The 15,287-nt window shown below is 36.9% G+C and overlaps 2 protein-coding genes and 1 long non-coding RNA gene across 4 annotated transcripts in view; 2 read left to right on the forward strand and 1 right to left on the reverse strand.

Annotated features, from left to right (window-relative positions):
• The window catches only part of LOC118213654, a 68,713-nt gene that overhangs the window by 26,691 nt on the left and 26,735 nt on the right, over positions 1-15,287 (reverse strand). The gene's annotated exons all lie outside the window — the stretch shown is intronic.
• Positions 1,311-4,899, forward strand: LOC118213649 (homeobox protein Hox-D10a-like). Its single transcript, XM_035392662.1, has 2 exons — positions 1,311-3,181; positions 4,085-4,899. Exons 1-2 carry the CDS (start codon positions 2,455-2,457, stop codon positions 4,357-4,359), a joined length of 1,002 nt encoding a protein of 333 aa, XP_035248553.1. The 5' UTR covers positions 1,311-2,454; the 3' UTR covers positions 4,360-4,899.
• LOC118213651 (homeobox protein Hox-D9a-like) lies at positions 6,878-9,579 on the forward strand. Its single transcript, XM_035392665.1, has 2 exons — positions 6,878-7,507; positions 7,844-9,579. The coding sequence occupies exons 1-2, from the start codon at positions 6,916-6,918 to the stop codon at positions 8,086-8,088; spliced, it is 837 nt and encodes a 278-aa protein (XP_035248556.1). The 5' UTR covers positions 6,878-6,915; the 3' UTR covers positions 8,089-9,579.

Below are 15,287 nucleotides of genomic sequence, written 5' to 3' on the forward strand. Positions count from 1 at the left end.
AGATGTTAATTCAAGTAGCCTGCTCGTGGTCTTTTGCTGTGGAAATAATGAAGGCAATAGACAGGCAATAGACAAAATTACGTTTTCGGATATAATTTCAGTGCTGACTTTGAGTAACGAGTCACAAACAACTTAATTTTTTTTTTTTTTTTTGATGTTTCAAGATGAACTACGTACATATATTCAAAGGGTGTCTTGCTAAGCTCCATAACACTCAAAATCAAGTTCAATCACGGTCATGGAAACACACATGGATATAAACTCTGTTGACTAGTTTTCATATTACTATCAATGAATAATACATAAATGAATTTATAGGGGAGGGTAAACATTTTGTGTGTCCACAGAGACCTATAGCCCTATCTTTACACTCACAGACTTCAAAAAGCATCGTTAGTTTCTCAACGTCTGTGTTTTTGTTTATTGAATTTAACGCAGATAAACAATTAGGCCTATTTCGCGATAAAAATAAAAAAACAGATAAATACAAATAAACGAAAGCCTACTCCATTTGAAATAGCGCGTAAAATGGTAAGCTAACATAACAACAATGTAATGTTAACATTATCATCTCATGGGTACGTGTATATGCATCTCAAAAATTATTACTAAGCTCATTTCGTCTTTGGTTTGTTAACATGTACTGAAAAAAATGAATAAATAAAATAGCCTTAGCTTTGCTCCACAGTTTGTTCAGCGTGTCTCGTTGATCTTATCTCGTGGATCATATTTTTGTTCTAGTTGTTCAATTTTTTTGTTGTTGGCAATAGACTAATTGCATTTTTTGTTCATTATTTAGTTTGGCGTCTGTGTATAAGTTAAAAACCCAGCTTGAACAAAATTCGGAAGACTGCCTTGTGTAATGGACGGGTACGACAGAACCGCTTGTATAAGCGAAACCACCTCTCCCACGACTATTTACATCTAACTTCCTGTGGTTTTAACCGCTTACAGCTAATCATTCAAACTGAATTTAGGAGATAGAACCACAGCAGCGCACAGATACAAACACTGGATTTATTTCCAAAGGCCGTCAAAGCCTTTATTGTTCGGACACTTGAACGTGCACGCGGTCATTTGAAAGTAAGTACGCCCTTCACAGAGCCGGAAACAACGTCATTCTTTTTTCTAATTGCAGTTTATTATATTATATTATATTATATTATATTATATTATATTATATTATATTATATTATATTATATAAAACATTTGCATACTAGTGTTACAATTCTTGGTATTTAAAAAAGTATTTTGTATGTTCAAAGAAAACTTTTTTTTTAAATCACATTGTTAAAGTACACACGCTTGGACAACAACACACCTTTCAACCAGCTAGATGATATTTATTTGGAATGCTGAAGGCAAAAAGGTCAAATTAATAAGCATGCAAACACACATAGCTTTAAATAAACACACACACAGACGCACGCACACAAAAAAAAATTCCAAGCACAGAAAATAGTAATTACATAAAGCATTCAAATAATTAATAGGGTTACAGCATACAAATATGAATCTATTAATCTTGTCCTTTACAAAATCGCAATTGATTTGGCAATAAAAGGGCCGAAGACTTGCTTTTACTGTGGGTATAATTCTGTGATAATTTTCAAGACCAAAAAAAAAAAAAAAAAAAAAGACAACAACTGGAAGCTTACGAATGCAGATGAGAAATATATTGATCGACCTATCTCCCAGATATATATTAATAAATTCAACAACCTTTGGTACCCAGAATGTCAGGCTTAAAAAGCTTTTATCTATCTATAATTCATACGTACATTCGTCCAGAATTATAACTACAATGGTGGAATTCATGAATGCACTTATCTAGCAAAGTCTAGCGTAAAATTATCTAGCTGTACACCTCAGCACTACTTTTTTAATAGAGGTCCTCTGTTAGCGAACCTTGTGAATTCGTTTGTATTGGATTTTCATAAAACACATTTGTTAGTGCTGATTTGTTCCCCATTAAGTTAACATAAACGGTGAAAATTCACTTAAATACATATAGAAATGCTTAAAAGAGCAATCTGTTTATCGTTGAACTTGAATTGAGCATTTGGTTCTAAAAAAAGGCAGCTATATATGCAAACGTGCCTCGACAAAGTGTTTCTTAAATAAGGTACAAGTCCTCTGAATACTGCTTTATGTGTGTTTTCATATTTATTTGCGTCCAGTAAAAAGGGGCGTTTAATGTTCAAGTTGTATTTTGCTAGTCTTGGAATCAATTTCAAGTCCGTGTTCTGGGTGTCGCTGTCGACCACTTCTGAGATCCCAATTAAGCGTAATGCATCCACGTGACGAGCGCGGAGGCTGCGTCTCAAGGCCATTTTCAAATTTCATTGGCGAGGTCGTCATGCGGTAGTAGAGAGGCATCTGGAGTAACACGGGGATTGTTAGATATGTCAGCCTACAAAGGACATCTCTCTTCTCTTTAAAATCTCTCCAAAATGTCCTTTCCAAACAGCTCTCCCGCTGCTAATACTTTTTTAGTAGACTCTCTGATCAGTGCTTGCAGAACTGACAGTTTCTACTCCAACAGCAACATGTATATGCAATCCACAGCAGAAATGGAAACTTATGGAATGCAAACCTGTGGACTTCTGCCGTCTCTCGGTAAAAGGGAAGTTAGCCACCAACATATGGGCATGAACGTCCATTCTTATATACCTCAATTTGATAACTGGGCAGATCCGAACAGAACGTGCAGAACAGAACAACCGTCCACACAGATACCCACCTGCACGTTCTCACAAAACATAAAAGAAGAAAGTAATTGCTGCATGTATTCCGATAAGAGAGCAAAGGTCAGCTCGTCCGAAATCCCCACGTACGCTAATTTGATTCCCGAATCTTGTTCAGCTGATGGTCCCGAAATTCCCGTTCCGGGTTATTTCAGACTGAGCCAAACTTATGCGTCTGGAAAAAATCAGGAGTACAGCAACGATTCGAGTCCAAGCAGACTCTTGCAGCTGAACCGAGTCGCTCCTAAGTCGCCACTATCCTCTCCTGCCGGGGTGGAAAAGAAAATAAGCGAAAATCAGAAAAAACAAGAGACAACTGAAACACCAACCCGCGTGGACAGCCCAGATCCCAAGTCGAGTCCTCGAGAGGAGAAAACGTGTTCTACTGAAGCGTCTACCTCAAGCCCCGAATCGCAACAAAAGGAAGCGAAAGGTGGGTATAATGAAAGGACCCAATCTCGAACGCTCTGGCATCATAAAACTTGGTATAAAACACAAACAACCCTAAAGTCGTAATGTTTAATGAGAGCCGTAGTCAAGTTGCAGTAAAATGCTTTTACAGGAAAAGACGAGCGACAGCCGCGCTGTAGCGTTCATGCGTCCGTGTCCTTGGCCACTTATTGCTTAGGCAATTATCTTACTTTTAGATAATGCTTAGAAGTACCATGTATTATATGCCATATTTTCTATACAGTATATGTGCGGAATACACGTTTTTTTCAAGTCTTCATATGAATTTGTAAAATTGCACTGTTTAGTATCATTGGATATTTTCACCTTTGCCCTGCACTTTATGATCTGATTATAATGAAATATTTTTTATTGTAACAAAATATATGTCAAATATGTGTGTTATACTACACCATACTGAGCATGCACTTCTTCATGTTTTAACATGTTCTTCATGTTCTTCATGTTTTAACAACCAAAGTAGTATATTGAAGTGCATATATATATATATATATATATATATATATATATATATATGTGTGTGTGTGTGTGTGTGTGTGTGTGTGTGTGTGACCGTAAAAATTGAAGCACTCAGAAATATGGTGTTGCCAGCTGATACCAACAGAAATGATAAATAGTATAATATCTAATATCTAATTCTGTTTGATTGGTATGTGTTGGTTTATGAATTCCTTTGATTTGAAATGTCCCATTTTGAATAAATGGATAAAATAGCATATTATTAATTAGGCCTTTTTTCCAACGGAAAAACTCATGAACGATTTCGTCTTTTGTATATGCTATCCATAGCTTATAGAGAACTGTGCGAATGTCTTGGACTCAATATTTGCGTAATGTTCTATTTTGTTGTCTCGTAATTTTTCAGACAGTAAAAGTGATTCTCCCAAGACCAGCTGGTTAACGACAAAAAGTGGTAGAAAAAAGAGATGTCCCTATACAAAGCACCAGACACTGGAACTGGAAAAGGAGTTTTTATTCAATATGTACCTGACTCGAGAGCGCCGCCTAGAGATCAGTAAAAGTGTCAACCTCACCGACAGACAAGTGAAAATTTGGTTTCAGAACCGCAGAATGAAACTGAAGAAAATGAGCAGAGAAAACCGAATTCGAGAACTTACTGCCAACCTAACTTTCTCGTGAGCAAGTGCACGAATGCATATTTTTTTCTCTACGCTTTCCATCGCAACTCTCTCAACATAACTCTCAATGGGGAACACTGGAAATCTGTTTTTCCCTCAAATTTGGAGACTGTGGCCTGTATGCTTCTTTATATTTCTTTATATTTAGTTTTGTATTGTATTGTATTTACCTTCTGGTCTATCTAAAGTGATACATTGTGTAATTTAAATATTGTCGTCACAGGGTAATGAAGGACTGGTTTACGTTGGGGTTAAATTATTAGAGTGTTCCAGAAGATCAATCTGCGAGGTTTTTGTTTTCCAAAGCAAAGCTTTTGTTGCGATTTTATATTTCAAGAACATTCGTTTGAACATTAAAGCTTATTTAGTGTTTATAATCGTGCGAAAGAAGAGAAGATTCCATAAAAGTACACTCTTTCCATTTTGAATCATTTTAACGTTATTTGTAGACTATGTTAAATGTGGTAAGTATTGTTAACAAATGGATCTAGTTTAATGCATGCTTTGTGGCACGTACACTGCAATAAATTGAATATTCACATATATTGGTTTTAATTGTCTTCTGTCTTTATAATCATCCACAATCCATATACATTATCTTATACAACTAGCAGGCTACACATCTCCGCTGATAATAAGCCTACAAATATTAGGGTTAACAAAATAAGGGAAGCAAAATTGGCTAACACTGATCGTAAAAATGAATCTCAAACTCTTAACATAAATGTGATCATAGAATTAAACTAGTCAAATATGCTACTAAATTGATACTGTGTGTAGACAGCCACCTATTAGCTACTGAGGAATTAATTTTTCATCGCCACGCGATGTTTCAGTGAAAATTATTCGCCAGATATTATTTGTAAGATGCAACTTCTCGTTACATGTTTTACACAATAATATTTTCCTACATAGCCTATTGCAGACATTTTTGATGGCATTGCGACTTAATCTCAATTTATTGTTGTTTCCTCTTTGGATTAGCATACGCTTTGAATTAGCAGCGCCAAGGATAGGTTAGTGAACATAGACTACTTTCACCGTTTAAAACGTACACTACATGCGTTCAGATATAGCATGAGTTTTAATTCACATCTATCGAATGCTAATAAAATAACCGGAGTACATGGACACATTTGGTTTTAAACAAGACTAATGAAAAGAAGGAAATAAACTGTCTTAAACAAACATACAAAAACACGCGCGCACAAACATAGCGCACACAAAATGAAATTAAGAGGGGAAAAGAGGGAGAATGAAGATAGGCCTATCTCTTCATTCATAGCACATTAGTATTAATTAATTAATCTATTTATTTATTCATTTATTTTAAGAACAGTTGCATAGTACTGTTTCGTTTTTTTCCAAATTCAGACTAGTCGGTGAAGTAGGGTAGCATTACACATTTAATAATTAGGAGTGTTTTGCAAAGTCAAGCACAAGTTGATTGTTGTATGCCTGGTCCGTTCACGGCTACCAATGATACTCACTCACTGCTACTCACTGAAGCACTTCGTTTTGTTAAGCCCTGAATATAAGCGTCTACTGAATGAATCAGCTGCTTAATGGAAGTCGTGTCGCTCCACTCTGTGTGTTTTTTCATTTAGCTTTTCCGCCCCATGTAGCATTATTGAACGAAACACAATTCTCGAGGAAACAGCGATGAGATGATTACTGTACAGCCGAATTCTTCATGTCAGACTTATGCAGAATTGATCAGTGAATCGAAATATGCTTGTCCTTCCCTTTAAAATCTGCCAATGGTTGATTTGCACTTGGTCAGGCCCTAATACAACAGGTCTAGAAGTTCAAAGTCTATAAACTTGAGCAAACACATTACCCACTATAGTTTCACATTGTTGTGGTGTTCGTTTACTAAGGGCGCATTAATGTATATCATAATCAAATGCGCCTCGTAAAGATTTTATTGATACACATAAAAATATTATGGCGCTCTTCTTGGTAAATACAACCAGTGGGTACAACAAAGATGACTTCCTTTGCCAAATATACAACACCACCTGAAAAAATGTGAACGAGGGTACTCTTCTTTGAACAAACCATAAAGGAATATAAAGCAACGTTATTTTTATTTTATAGCACACTGTTGCGTTCATTTTACGAGGAGTTACTTCTCACCAGTCTATAAAAATATTTACAAGCGTGGAGAGTACAACATACCTTATGTCGATCTCTTTTAAGATTTTACACACATATGAAATAATTTGCCAAAGCATCAATGCTGAGTGGGGCATATGACATTAATGGGCGTATTAATCTGTCTACGTGAAGAAATAGTCCCGGACCACCATCCGCTTTTGTCTAACAGCCGACATTAATGGACGCACAGATCCAGCGAATGGCTTATTGTTTAAAGTTCAGTTCATTTATGAAGATGTTCCTTTCAGTGACGAGCAAAATGGCAAAATTAAAGACACCACGATGTGCGGATTAATTTACTGTAGCTATTGGTAAATATGATCACGTGAGCCACTCAACCAATCACCGAGGATGAAGCCAGCAAAAATACTATGATTGTACAGAGGGAAGGTAGCCTATGTGCTGCAGTGTAACCTTTTATATGACTACGACGGGATTAAAAATGTCGACCAGCGGTACACTTAGCAATTATTATGTGGACTCTCTGCTAGGAAATGACGCAGAGGACGTGTATGGAACTTGCTTTGTCCAAGGCTCGCACACCACGACCTCAAGGCCACCAGGTGTAGGAGGTAATGCAGATTTTTCTTCCTGCAGCTTCGCACCCAAGTCCGCAGTTTTTCCCACGTCTTGGCCCTCCGTTCACCCGCCGTCCACCGCCGTCTCAGGCATTTTCCATTCTTACTTGCCCCAGTCTCACCTTGCAGCGGCGGACAACAGATACGTTCGCTCCTGGATTGAGCCAATCTCCAGCTCAGTTTCCTATCCCGGTTTCCATCCAAATTCGCGGCACTGCGGGACGAAGCTCGAAAGCTCACCGCCGAAAAGGACAGAATCCTCCACCTTTGAGACACCGGTTCCAGTTGTCTCTGACTATGCTAGTGCAGCAGTATCAGAAAGTGAAGACAAAGCAACCAAAGACCCGTCTGGCAGCGATATTTCGAGCAACGGCGAGGCCAAAGAAGAAAAGCAACAGCAACTTGACCCAAGTAAGTAAAAGAAATTGACCCTTGATTTACAGCCTCAGAAAATGTTCGAACCAGGGTGTGTAAAACCGAGGGGTTTTACTAACCTATAAAAGGGTCTTGACTCTTAGTATAAGTGCGAAACAAACTGCAGTCATCGTTGCAAATTAAGTAGACACAATTTGGCAAATTTATATAAGAACAGTGTTTACGAAGTTAATTACCTAAGTAATATCAAAGCTAACTTTGTGGAGTATTCATTATAAGAACAGTCAAATGCGTAGACGGTTACACAGAATAGGCTGTGTTAGCTATTTCTGATATTTGTTGATTTACTTCTTGTTTGCATTATTTTTACAGGCAATCCGGCAGCAAATTGGATTCATGCTCGTTCGACAAGAAAGAAACGATGTCCATACACAAAATATCAGACCCTGGAACTGGAAAAAGAATTTCTCTATAACATGTACCTCACAAGAGATCGCCGCTATGAAGTTGCTAGAATTTTAAATTTAACAGAACGGCAGATAAAAATCTGGTTCCAAAATCGAAGAATGAAAATGAAAAAGATGAACAGAGAGAGGGGCAATAAGGATTTACGCTAAATCCCGGCTGACAGCACCAAAAACGAACTATATTGTCTTTCCTATTCTATAGCTACGTAGTAGGCCTAGTGCGCAGCCATGTGTGCTAGAATAAAATTAAAATTGGTGCTTGTGCATCAAATACTAATGTTTTCTCAGATAATTGTACATATATTCACGAAAACTTTAATACACCTGCACGTATGTTTTATAGCTTCCAAACGAAATAAATTATGAGCATTAGTTCAAACAAACTGAACACTGTGATCCCCAAATTAAATTTAACGGGCCATTTTAGAAGGCTGATATCGAAACTTCTCCACCGTGCCCTCTTGTAATCATGAGAGCTAATATTTTTAATTTAGGAAGTTTAATTACTATATGGGCCAAAGTGCCTATTTATGAGGAAAGCATCCATATAATTCTATGGATGCTTTCCCCATACACACACACACGCGCGCGCGCGCACACACACACACACACACACACACACACACACACATACATATATAATGATTTTTAAATTGGTAATAAATTCATAATCCATTCAGAATTCCCGTCTGTGACAAAATGGCGGAATGTATTACAACGAGTGCCGTGTAAACATTAGGCCAGAATTCCGAGTACATTTATATTTGAAGTTTATGTGTCTACGCAATGGGTTGATATCCCAAATCTTTATTTATCACTGTATGGCTGCGAGGCCTGTTGAATTCTCGTGCATGTAAAAAATGAACCATGTGAGAAATCGATTCAGAGGCTAAAAAGTAGCTCGGTGGTTTATGCCTGTATACGATGGCCTATATTAAAATTAAACTTTAATTTGAAGTAAAAATGAAAACGGACAGCGCGGTTGCCATCATTTCGGAGGCGGCTTTTTGGTGTAATCGTTCTTGTGTTCCTTTTTGTTGGTATAGTTCAGATATTTATCCTTTGGAACCCAATCATTTAAAATCTGAAATACTTGGGTAATTGAAATGTAATTCATTAGTCTTTCAAAAAAGATTAAGAGCATGTGATAAAATAGCCTATACTGAAGCATTTAAATGAAAATTTCTATCCTGTTATATATGAATGTGTATATATGAAGATGACTTACCTATATTACCCCTATACTGAATGTTAAATACAATTTAGACCTTGTCACAACTTCCTGGCTCGAATTTGAACGTCTTTCCCTCCCAACTTAATTTTTAAATGGTTAAATTGTGGAGAAAACCCTAAAAAAAATTTATAGGATCCTTAGCTAGAGGAAGTGTTTATGATTGAGAAAGGTGTTGCATACCCAAAGATAATGTCTAAGCTCTAGTCTACCTACAGGCCAAATTACTTTAGAGCAGGAAGACATGCAGTCTAATAAAGCCATAGAGGTGGCTAGACGTCTGGTTTAAATGAGTTTATAGAGGAGGGTTGTAATTGTACGGTTCTTTGAAACCGTGCTATTTGGGTGCTTGGGTCTGTTGCTGACAAACAAAAATGCAGACAGTTTTCTACAGGGTGTCTGGTCAATAAATTGTCTTCTTGAGTAGCAAAATGGAAATCAGTCGTCTCTAAAACACAGAAAGTCACGTTCATTCATCACCACCGTTCCTCCGCTGCGACGGTTCTTCGAAATGGTCTGGTGCAATGTTTTTCACTGTCATATTTAAATATTCACTATGAAAGGTTGCACACCCTTTTCAATGATCTCAGCTACACGGTTGTGATTGAATTTGAGATTGAAAGTGGGCGTGCAGTATTCGTCAGAAAACTGGTCAATTTATTTGAGAATCATAACTAACATAGATTATATACCGCGATTTGTGGACTTTAATTTGAACATCGAAGTACATATAAAAAAGCATACGCGCACGTGCGTGAATCCAGAAAATAAATATTAATCTCATTCTACATTTCCTCATTATTATCTTAACTATAGGGATAAGACGAAGCAAACAACATCATCACTGCTCAATATATTTGTGGTCACCTGAGGGCGCTGCTGTTCCACCGTAGAGCCTGGCGGTGTTTCACAATGTAGGCCTATTTGGACCAGCGCTGGATTTATTTCCAACTGAGTTCTTCGTTAGTTATGTTAGATTGAACAGAAATAATTGAATACTAATCTTGGTTTAACATCACTTGAGATGTAACTATGTGGCGTTTTGCCCTTTCAGAAGTTGCCTAAATGTAGGCCTACTCCGTGGTTGTTTGAGATCATAGCCTGTTTCTTCCCATGCTGCCTTTTAATACGAATTAGAAGGCCTATTCGTTAATGATAAAGTCGTTTTTATGCCTTAAAACAATTAATTGGCCAATGAGTTATGGTTAACTGAGGCCGTTATTGCTTTTATGTCCCGTGGAGCCGCGTGGTCTGTCGATATTCGTTGTAACCCCACACTTTAAATAATACGAAATTAATATTTTTACGATTTTAGAAATTACATTTATATATAATTATAAAAATATAATTATATTTAATTAATGATATCAGCAAAGATCACCTCCATATTATTTGTTTTATTTAATCGCAATTATGATGGCTTATGGGGGGTATAGGTTTATCTTATTCGTCCGTATATTGCAATGTTTGCGCACGTTGCAGTAAGGCTCGGGGTCGTATTAAATGTTCATTTTTCAGATTGCATTTTGCAATATAGTCAAATAGGAAATAATTAATATTTTGATTGGGATAAGAAATTATAAAGGAGATTATCTGAATCGTATATCGTGATTATATTGGTGTCGCAATTGCGGTAAATGTTGGCCATGTATTTAATTAGTTCATAAAACTGCAGGAAAGAGTCATATAACCTGCTGTTAGTCGCCGCTTTTCTGCACATGTAACCAGTGTTTGTATTTATAACACAAACCAAGCTAATTCTCCAATGAATTCAGGAACAGTGGAAAAGTGTCTTCATCACAATTAAGACGTAAACACCAATTGCATGTGCGATCGTATCACCCGCATTGGCCTATTTTAAGCGATTACAAAGCAGAGTTACAGTCTTGGGATCTCTCCGGTCCGCACATTTTATTACGCATCTCAGTTAAAGATAATGCTAATTTCAGATAATCCGCACAAGGATAAATTGGCACATACGCATTGCGTAACCAGCGCTAATGTACACGGCAAGTTAATGTTTGGATTCACAATTAAAGCTGAATGATTTAAAAGATCAGCGTATAGTGTCGACTTTTAGAGGAGGACAGTACAAGCAAATAGGCATTTAATTCAACTTTTCTTTTTTAAAAATTATTATTATTATTACTAGTAGTAGTAGTAGTAGTGGTAGTAGGCTAGTAGCTAGTAGTAGTAGTAGTAGCACAAAAGACATGTTCATTTATATTTTTCATTTAAATAATATAAATGCTTAATTCCTTTTGGAACGTGGAATAATCTTTTTTTTTTTTAGCGTGGTTAGTAGACTGATGTTTATTTTTCTGCTGACGTTTCTGGACACAACTGATGTTTTAAAATCTATGCCTACCATGTTCAGTTTAATTTACGCAAGCCTATTTACCAACACTGATTATGATATACAGACCTAGGCCTACTTCTCTTAATAATGTAATACAATATTTACAAACTTTCTGAAATTAGACCATATTCGGATTAGAGATCCATTTTGGGCCCGTGCAGAAAATGTAAAAAAAGAAGACACACACACACACGTTTATATATATATATATATATATGTGTATGTGTGTGTGTGTGTGTGTGTGTGTGTTAAACAGTAATTGACCGCATTATTATTATGAAGCCACAACGAGTTCAAAATATAACCATGGATGCCAGACAGCTTCAATCAAATGTGATATGTGGATATTAATTAATCAACTAAGGTCTAACTGTAAAATGCATCCTCATGTTGTCAGTCAGCAAATCCGGTGAGAAAACAGGCCTAGTTGCAGCGCAACACGATTTTAACAGAAGCCAGATACGTTAGCTATTTATTCATGCATTCGTCGTATTAGTGTGGGACAACAACCCCAGGTTGTGACAAATCCCAAGTCGAGGAATTGTATATCACGCAGTGCAGCAATGCCGAACACAAGTCATCAACCGAATCGCTGCGAAATTACGTGTCATGGCGTCCGCTCTAAATTTTACGTAAACGATAACTTAGAGACAGCAGCCCTTTACGACCGCGCGAGATTCTGCGCTGCTACAATACTCCGAGCGTAAATCGCCCAGCAGTTGTACTGGCCAGCAACCAGAACACTTAAATCACAAATCGTCCCCCTCTTTGACGATTCTGCTGGTGAGATCTCAAGGCTGGGAGCCATATAAGAAGCTTCCAAAAATCAGGGATATTCTGGAATTTTACATTTAGCTACAGATACTCTTCTCAGTTACTAAGTTTGAAAAACTTGGGCAAAATATTTCTTATTGCAGGGTAAAGCTATGTTCACAGAAGCAGCACCAAATTAATGAATTTATAACCCGATAAGTACAAACATTACAGAAGAATGTGTTGTGTTTTTGGCAGAGCCGATAGAAGGAATAGTCCGAAAATCGTCAATCAGTTAGGTTTTCTGTGTGTGCATGTTTTCCGCGAAAACTGGGCAATCTGCATTTCATAAAATACAATCTGCACTTTACTATTTACAATTGAGTCATTTGGCGGACGCTTTTATCGAAAGCACTTTACCACGTGGTAAGCAAACATAGTCATGTTCAGGACCAGGATGTTGAGGTGCAAAAAGAAAATACAAATTTCCAGATTATGTCCATATTCAAATGATTAAAAACCGAAATGAACACAGGAGTCTCTAACAACGCATTGCTTTAAGTATATGAGGCGTTAGGCCTACAAGTAGCCTATAGAAAGGTGTTAACTTCCCACAGGGCATCTGACGGTCTATTAAGATTGTTTTTTTGTTTTGTTTTTTTTTTTTTCTGTCGGGACGCCACAGTGTCGAATCCCGAGGTTGCCTAAAGGCAATCAAAATATTTGGTTAATACACGACGTAAAATTTATTTCAAGAACACTACAAAGTCGTCACCAGACCACATATCATCCCGAAGGTCAACAGAATGCTAAAATCAAATGTTGGGTGTTGATACATTTTGATGAGGTCTCGATGTAAAATCTAGTGCAGTGGCGTGTAATCACATAGGCTACTAATCCCCAACAGTTTAATACGGGAACTGCTGAAACCTAAAAAATAAATAAACAATTTTTTAAAATCCTTGATAGACTGATAGTGACAAATTCACTTTAAGACTTGTGCAAAGTGAATACATGTTTCATAGACACAGATTACGTTTAGTCCTGGTCTAAATGGAGTTTTGTATGGAGAATCTCCATTCAAAATAGTATTTAGTCTAGGCCTAGGCTTAATCTGTGTGCGAAACTGGCACAACACCGCACACCAAATTTCAAAGAAAGAAACGTTTCGTACCTTATTGAACCTGTGTTTTGTAGTTGTCCATGACCATGAAATGCATTTTTGTACGTCGCTTTTTTTCTGCTAAATAAATGTAATGTAATGCAGCCTAATGTAATGGCTGTTGATTTCCATTTGGTACGCCGCAATCACAGGCGACGGACATTAGACAAAGTAGGCTCCATTTTAACCCCCGTGTTGCCAAAACGGGATTAAAATTAGTAAACAATCATGCAGAAATTACTCTTGTGACCAATAACCAATAGGTATTTTTTTTAAATAAGACTAATTTTCACAACATGTCTCTCTTAAGGTATTAGGAGTATTGCTAATGATAAAACCGAGTGTCTCCATTGTGTTTTATTCTTGAAGCAAGACACCATTTGTAATATCTTATATCGAATCATATGACCCATAGTAGTCATACCATTCGAGAAACTCTTATGCATATCTGCAGGTCGTTGGCAAAATGTAACCAAAATCCCATGTCAGATTTAAAAATCTTCAATGGCTGTTAGTCAGGGTATCCTTAAAGCAAGATGGATAGTTTCTCTTGTCAAGGAGTATCATTTCTGATGTGACAGGAAATTTTTTATGAATGTCTATTAGGCATACCGTTTCTGTAAGGAAAACATGCAAACACCCGCGGTTTGCAAATGTGGTATTATACATAAATTTAGCTAAATTCTCTAATTTTCGTAATTTCAGAGGAAGTAGAAGCTATATCTACCGTTTGAAATCAACACAATCAGTAAAACCCATACCACAGCACGCATCAGTCAATTCATACACTAAATTCATAGTGCGTAGATGTAGCCTCCTTTTTTCTTGAAATCATTTGCAGTTATAACTCTCTGTAACCCTACGAAACTGCGTGGGTCTTCAATTCCGACATCTAAGATGTATTTAAATAATTTGCGATATAGACTACAACATATACAGTCTACAAAATCTGTTATATTGTTTCACATTACAAAATATTTAGATAATTTCGAACTACAGACTACAGAACTATAGCTACTGCACATAATTAATCTTAATTAATTTTACGCAAAATGATACCGTGGGTGTACCTGCATGTTCGGTTTGTGTAAAATGATATGTGCGATTGCATCTATTTTTTGAGAGGAAATATTTGTTTTGTTTTTTTCAAATGGAGACCGGTCATTTTACGGAGGTATTTACCCCCAGTGCTGCAGGTCAGATTAAACAAAAACAATCTATTTCTGATCCATTTACAAAACACCGTGACTTGAAATCTACACATCCGAGAGGCCACTCCTGCCAACTGCAGTAGCCTACAAAATCCAGTTTGACAAACGCGAGCACTTTTCAGTGTGATATTCATATTCGCATCAGGTACCACTGCAGATTTGCTCCCTGGGCGTAGGAGTCACAATAATTACAGTGGTTTTATTCAGTAGTGCATGTTTCTATGCAATGTTTGCGACTAAATTTTGTTTTATATATTTAGTTTTATCTTTAAAAAACTAACATAAATTGTAGGCTAGTTTTATGCGGTTCAGCAGTTTAACTGGTTCATTTCATTCCCTGTGTTTTAACAGTGAATCCAGTTACAATGTAATCTGCTGCATCCTAGTTTTCTGATGTTATAACGTTGTAAAGCCAGGCCAGCGTTCATTGAGTCACTTCCGGCTTTCCCTCAGTTTCCTTTTATTGTCTTGAGTTCTACCGTTTGTTTATGAACCCTAATTATACTGGAATGTCGAGTAAAATCTCCAATTTCCCTAGGCTTGGTACTTGGCTGTTTGTTTGTTAGTTTTTTAGATAAAATACTGTCCAATAATAAAAGCATATACTAGTACTTTGCATCAGCTAATACAACA

Source organism: Anguilla anguilla, chromosome 15, assembly GCF_013347855.1.
Source record: "Anguilla anguilla isolate fAngAng1 chromosome 15, fAngAng1.pri, whole genome shotgun sequence".
Lineage (NCBI taxonomy): Eukaryota > Metazoa > Chordata > Actinopteri > Anguilliformes > Anguillidae > Anguilla > Anguilla anguilla.

Bases quoted from the DNA above. Each gene is read 5' to 3' on its own strand.
- LOC118213651 (XM_035392665.1), top strand. From the start codon at position 6,916: ATGTGCTGCAGTGTAACCTTTTATATGACTACGACGGGATTAAAAATG. The intron at 7,508-7,843 runs GTAAGTAAAAGA...TTATTTTTACAG, and splicing joins GCAACAGCAACTTGACCCAA to GCAATCCGGCAGCAAATTGG.
- LOC118213649 (XM_035392662.1), top strand. From the start codon at position 2,455: ATGTCCTTTCCAAACAGCTCTCCCGCTGCTAATACTTTTTTAGTAGAC. The intron at 3,182-4,084 runs GTGGGTATAATG...GTAATTTTTCAG, and splicing joins GCAACAAAAGGAAGCGAAAG to ACAGTAAAAGTGATTCTCCC.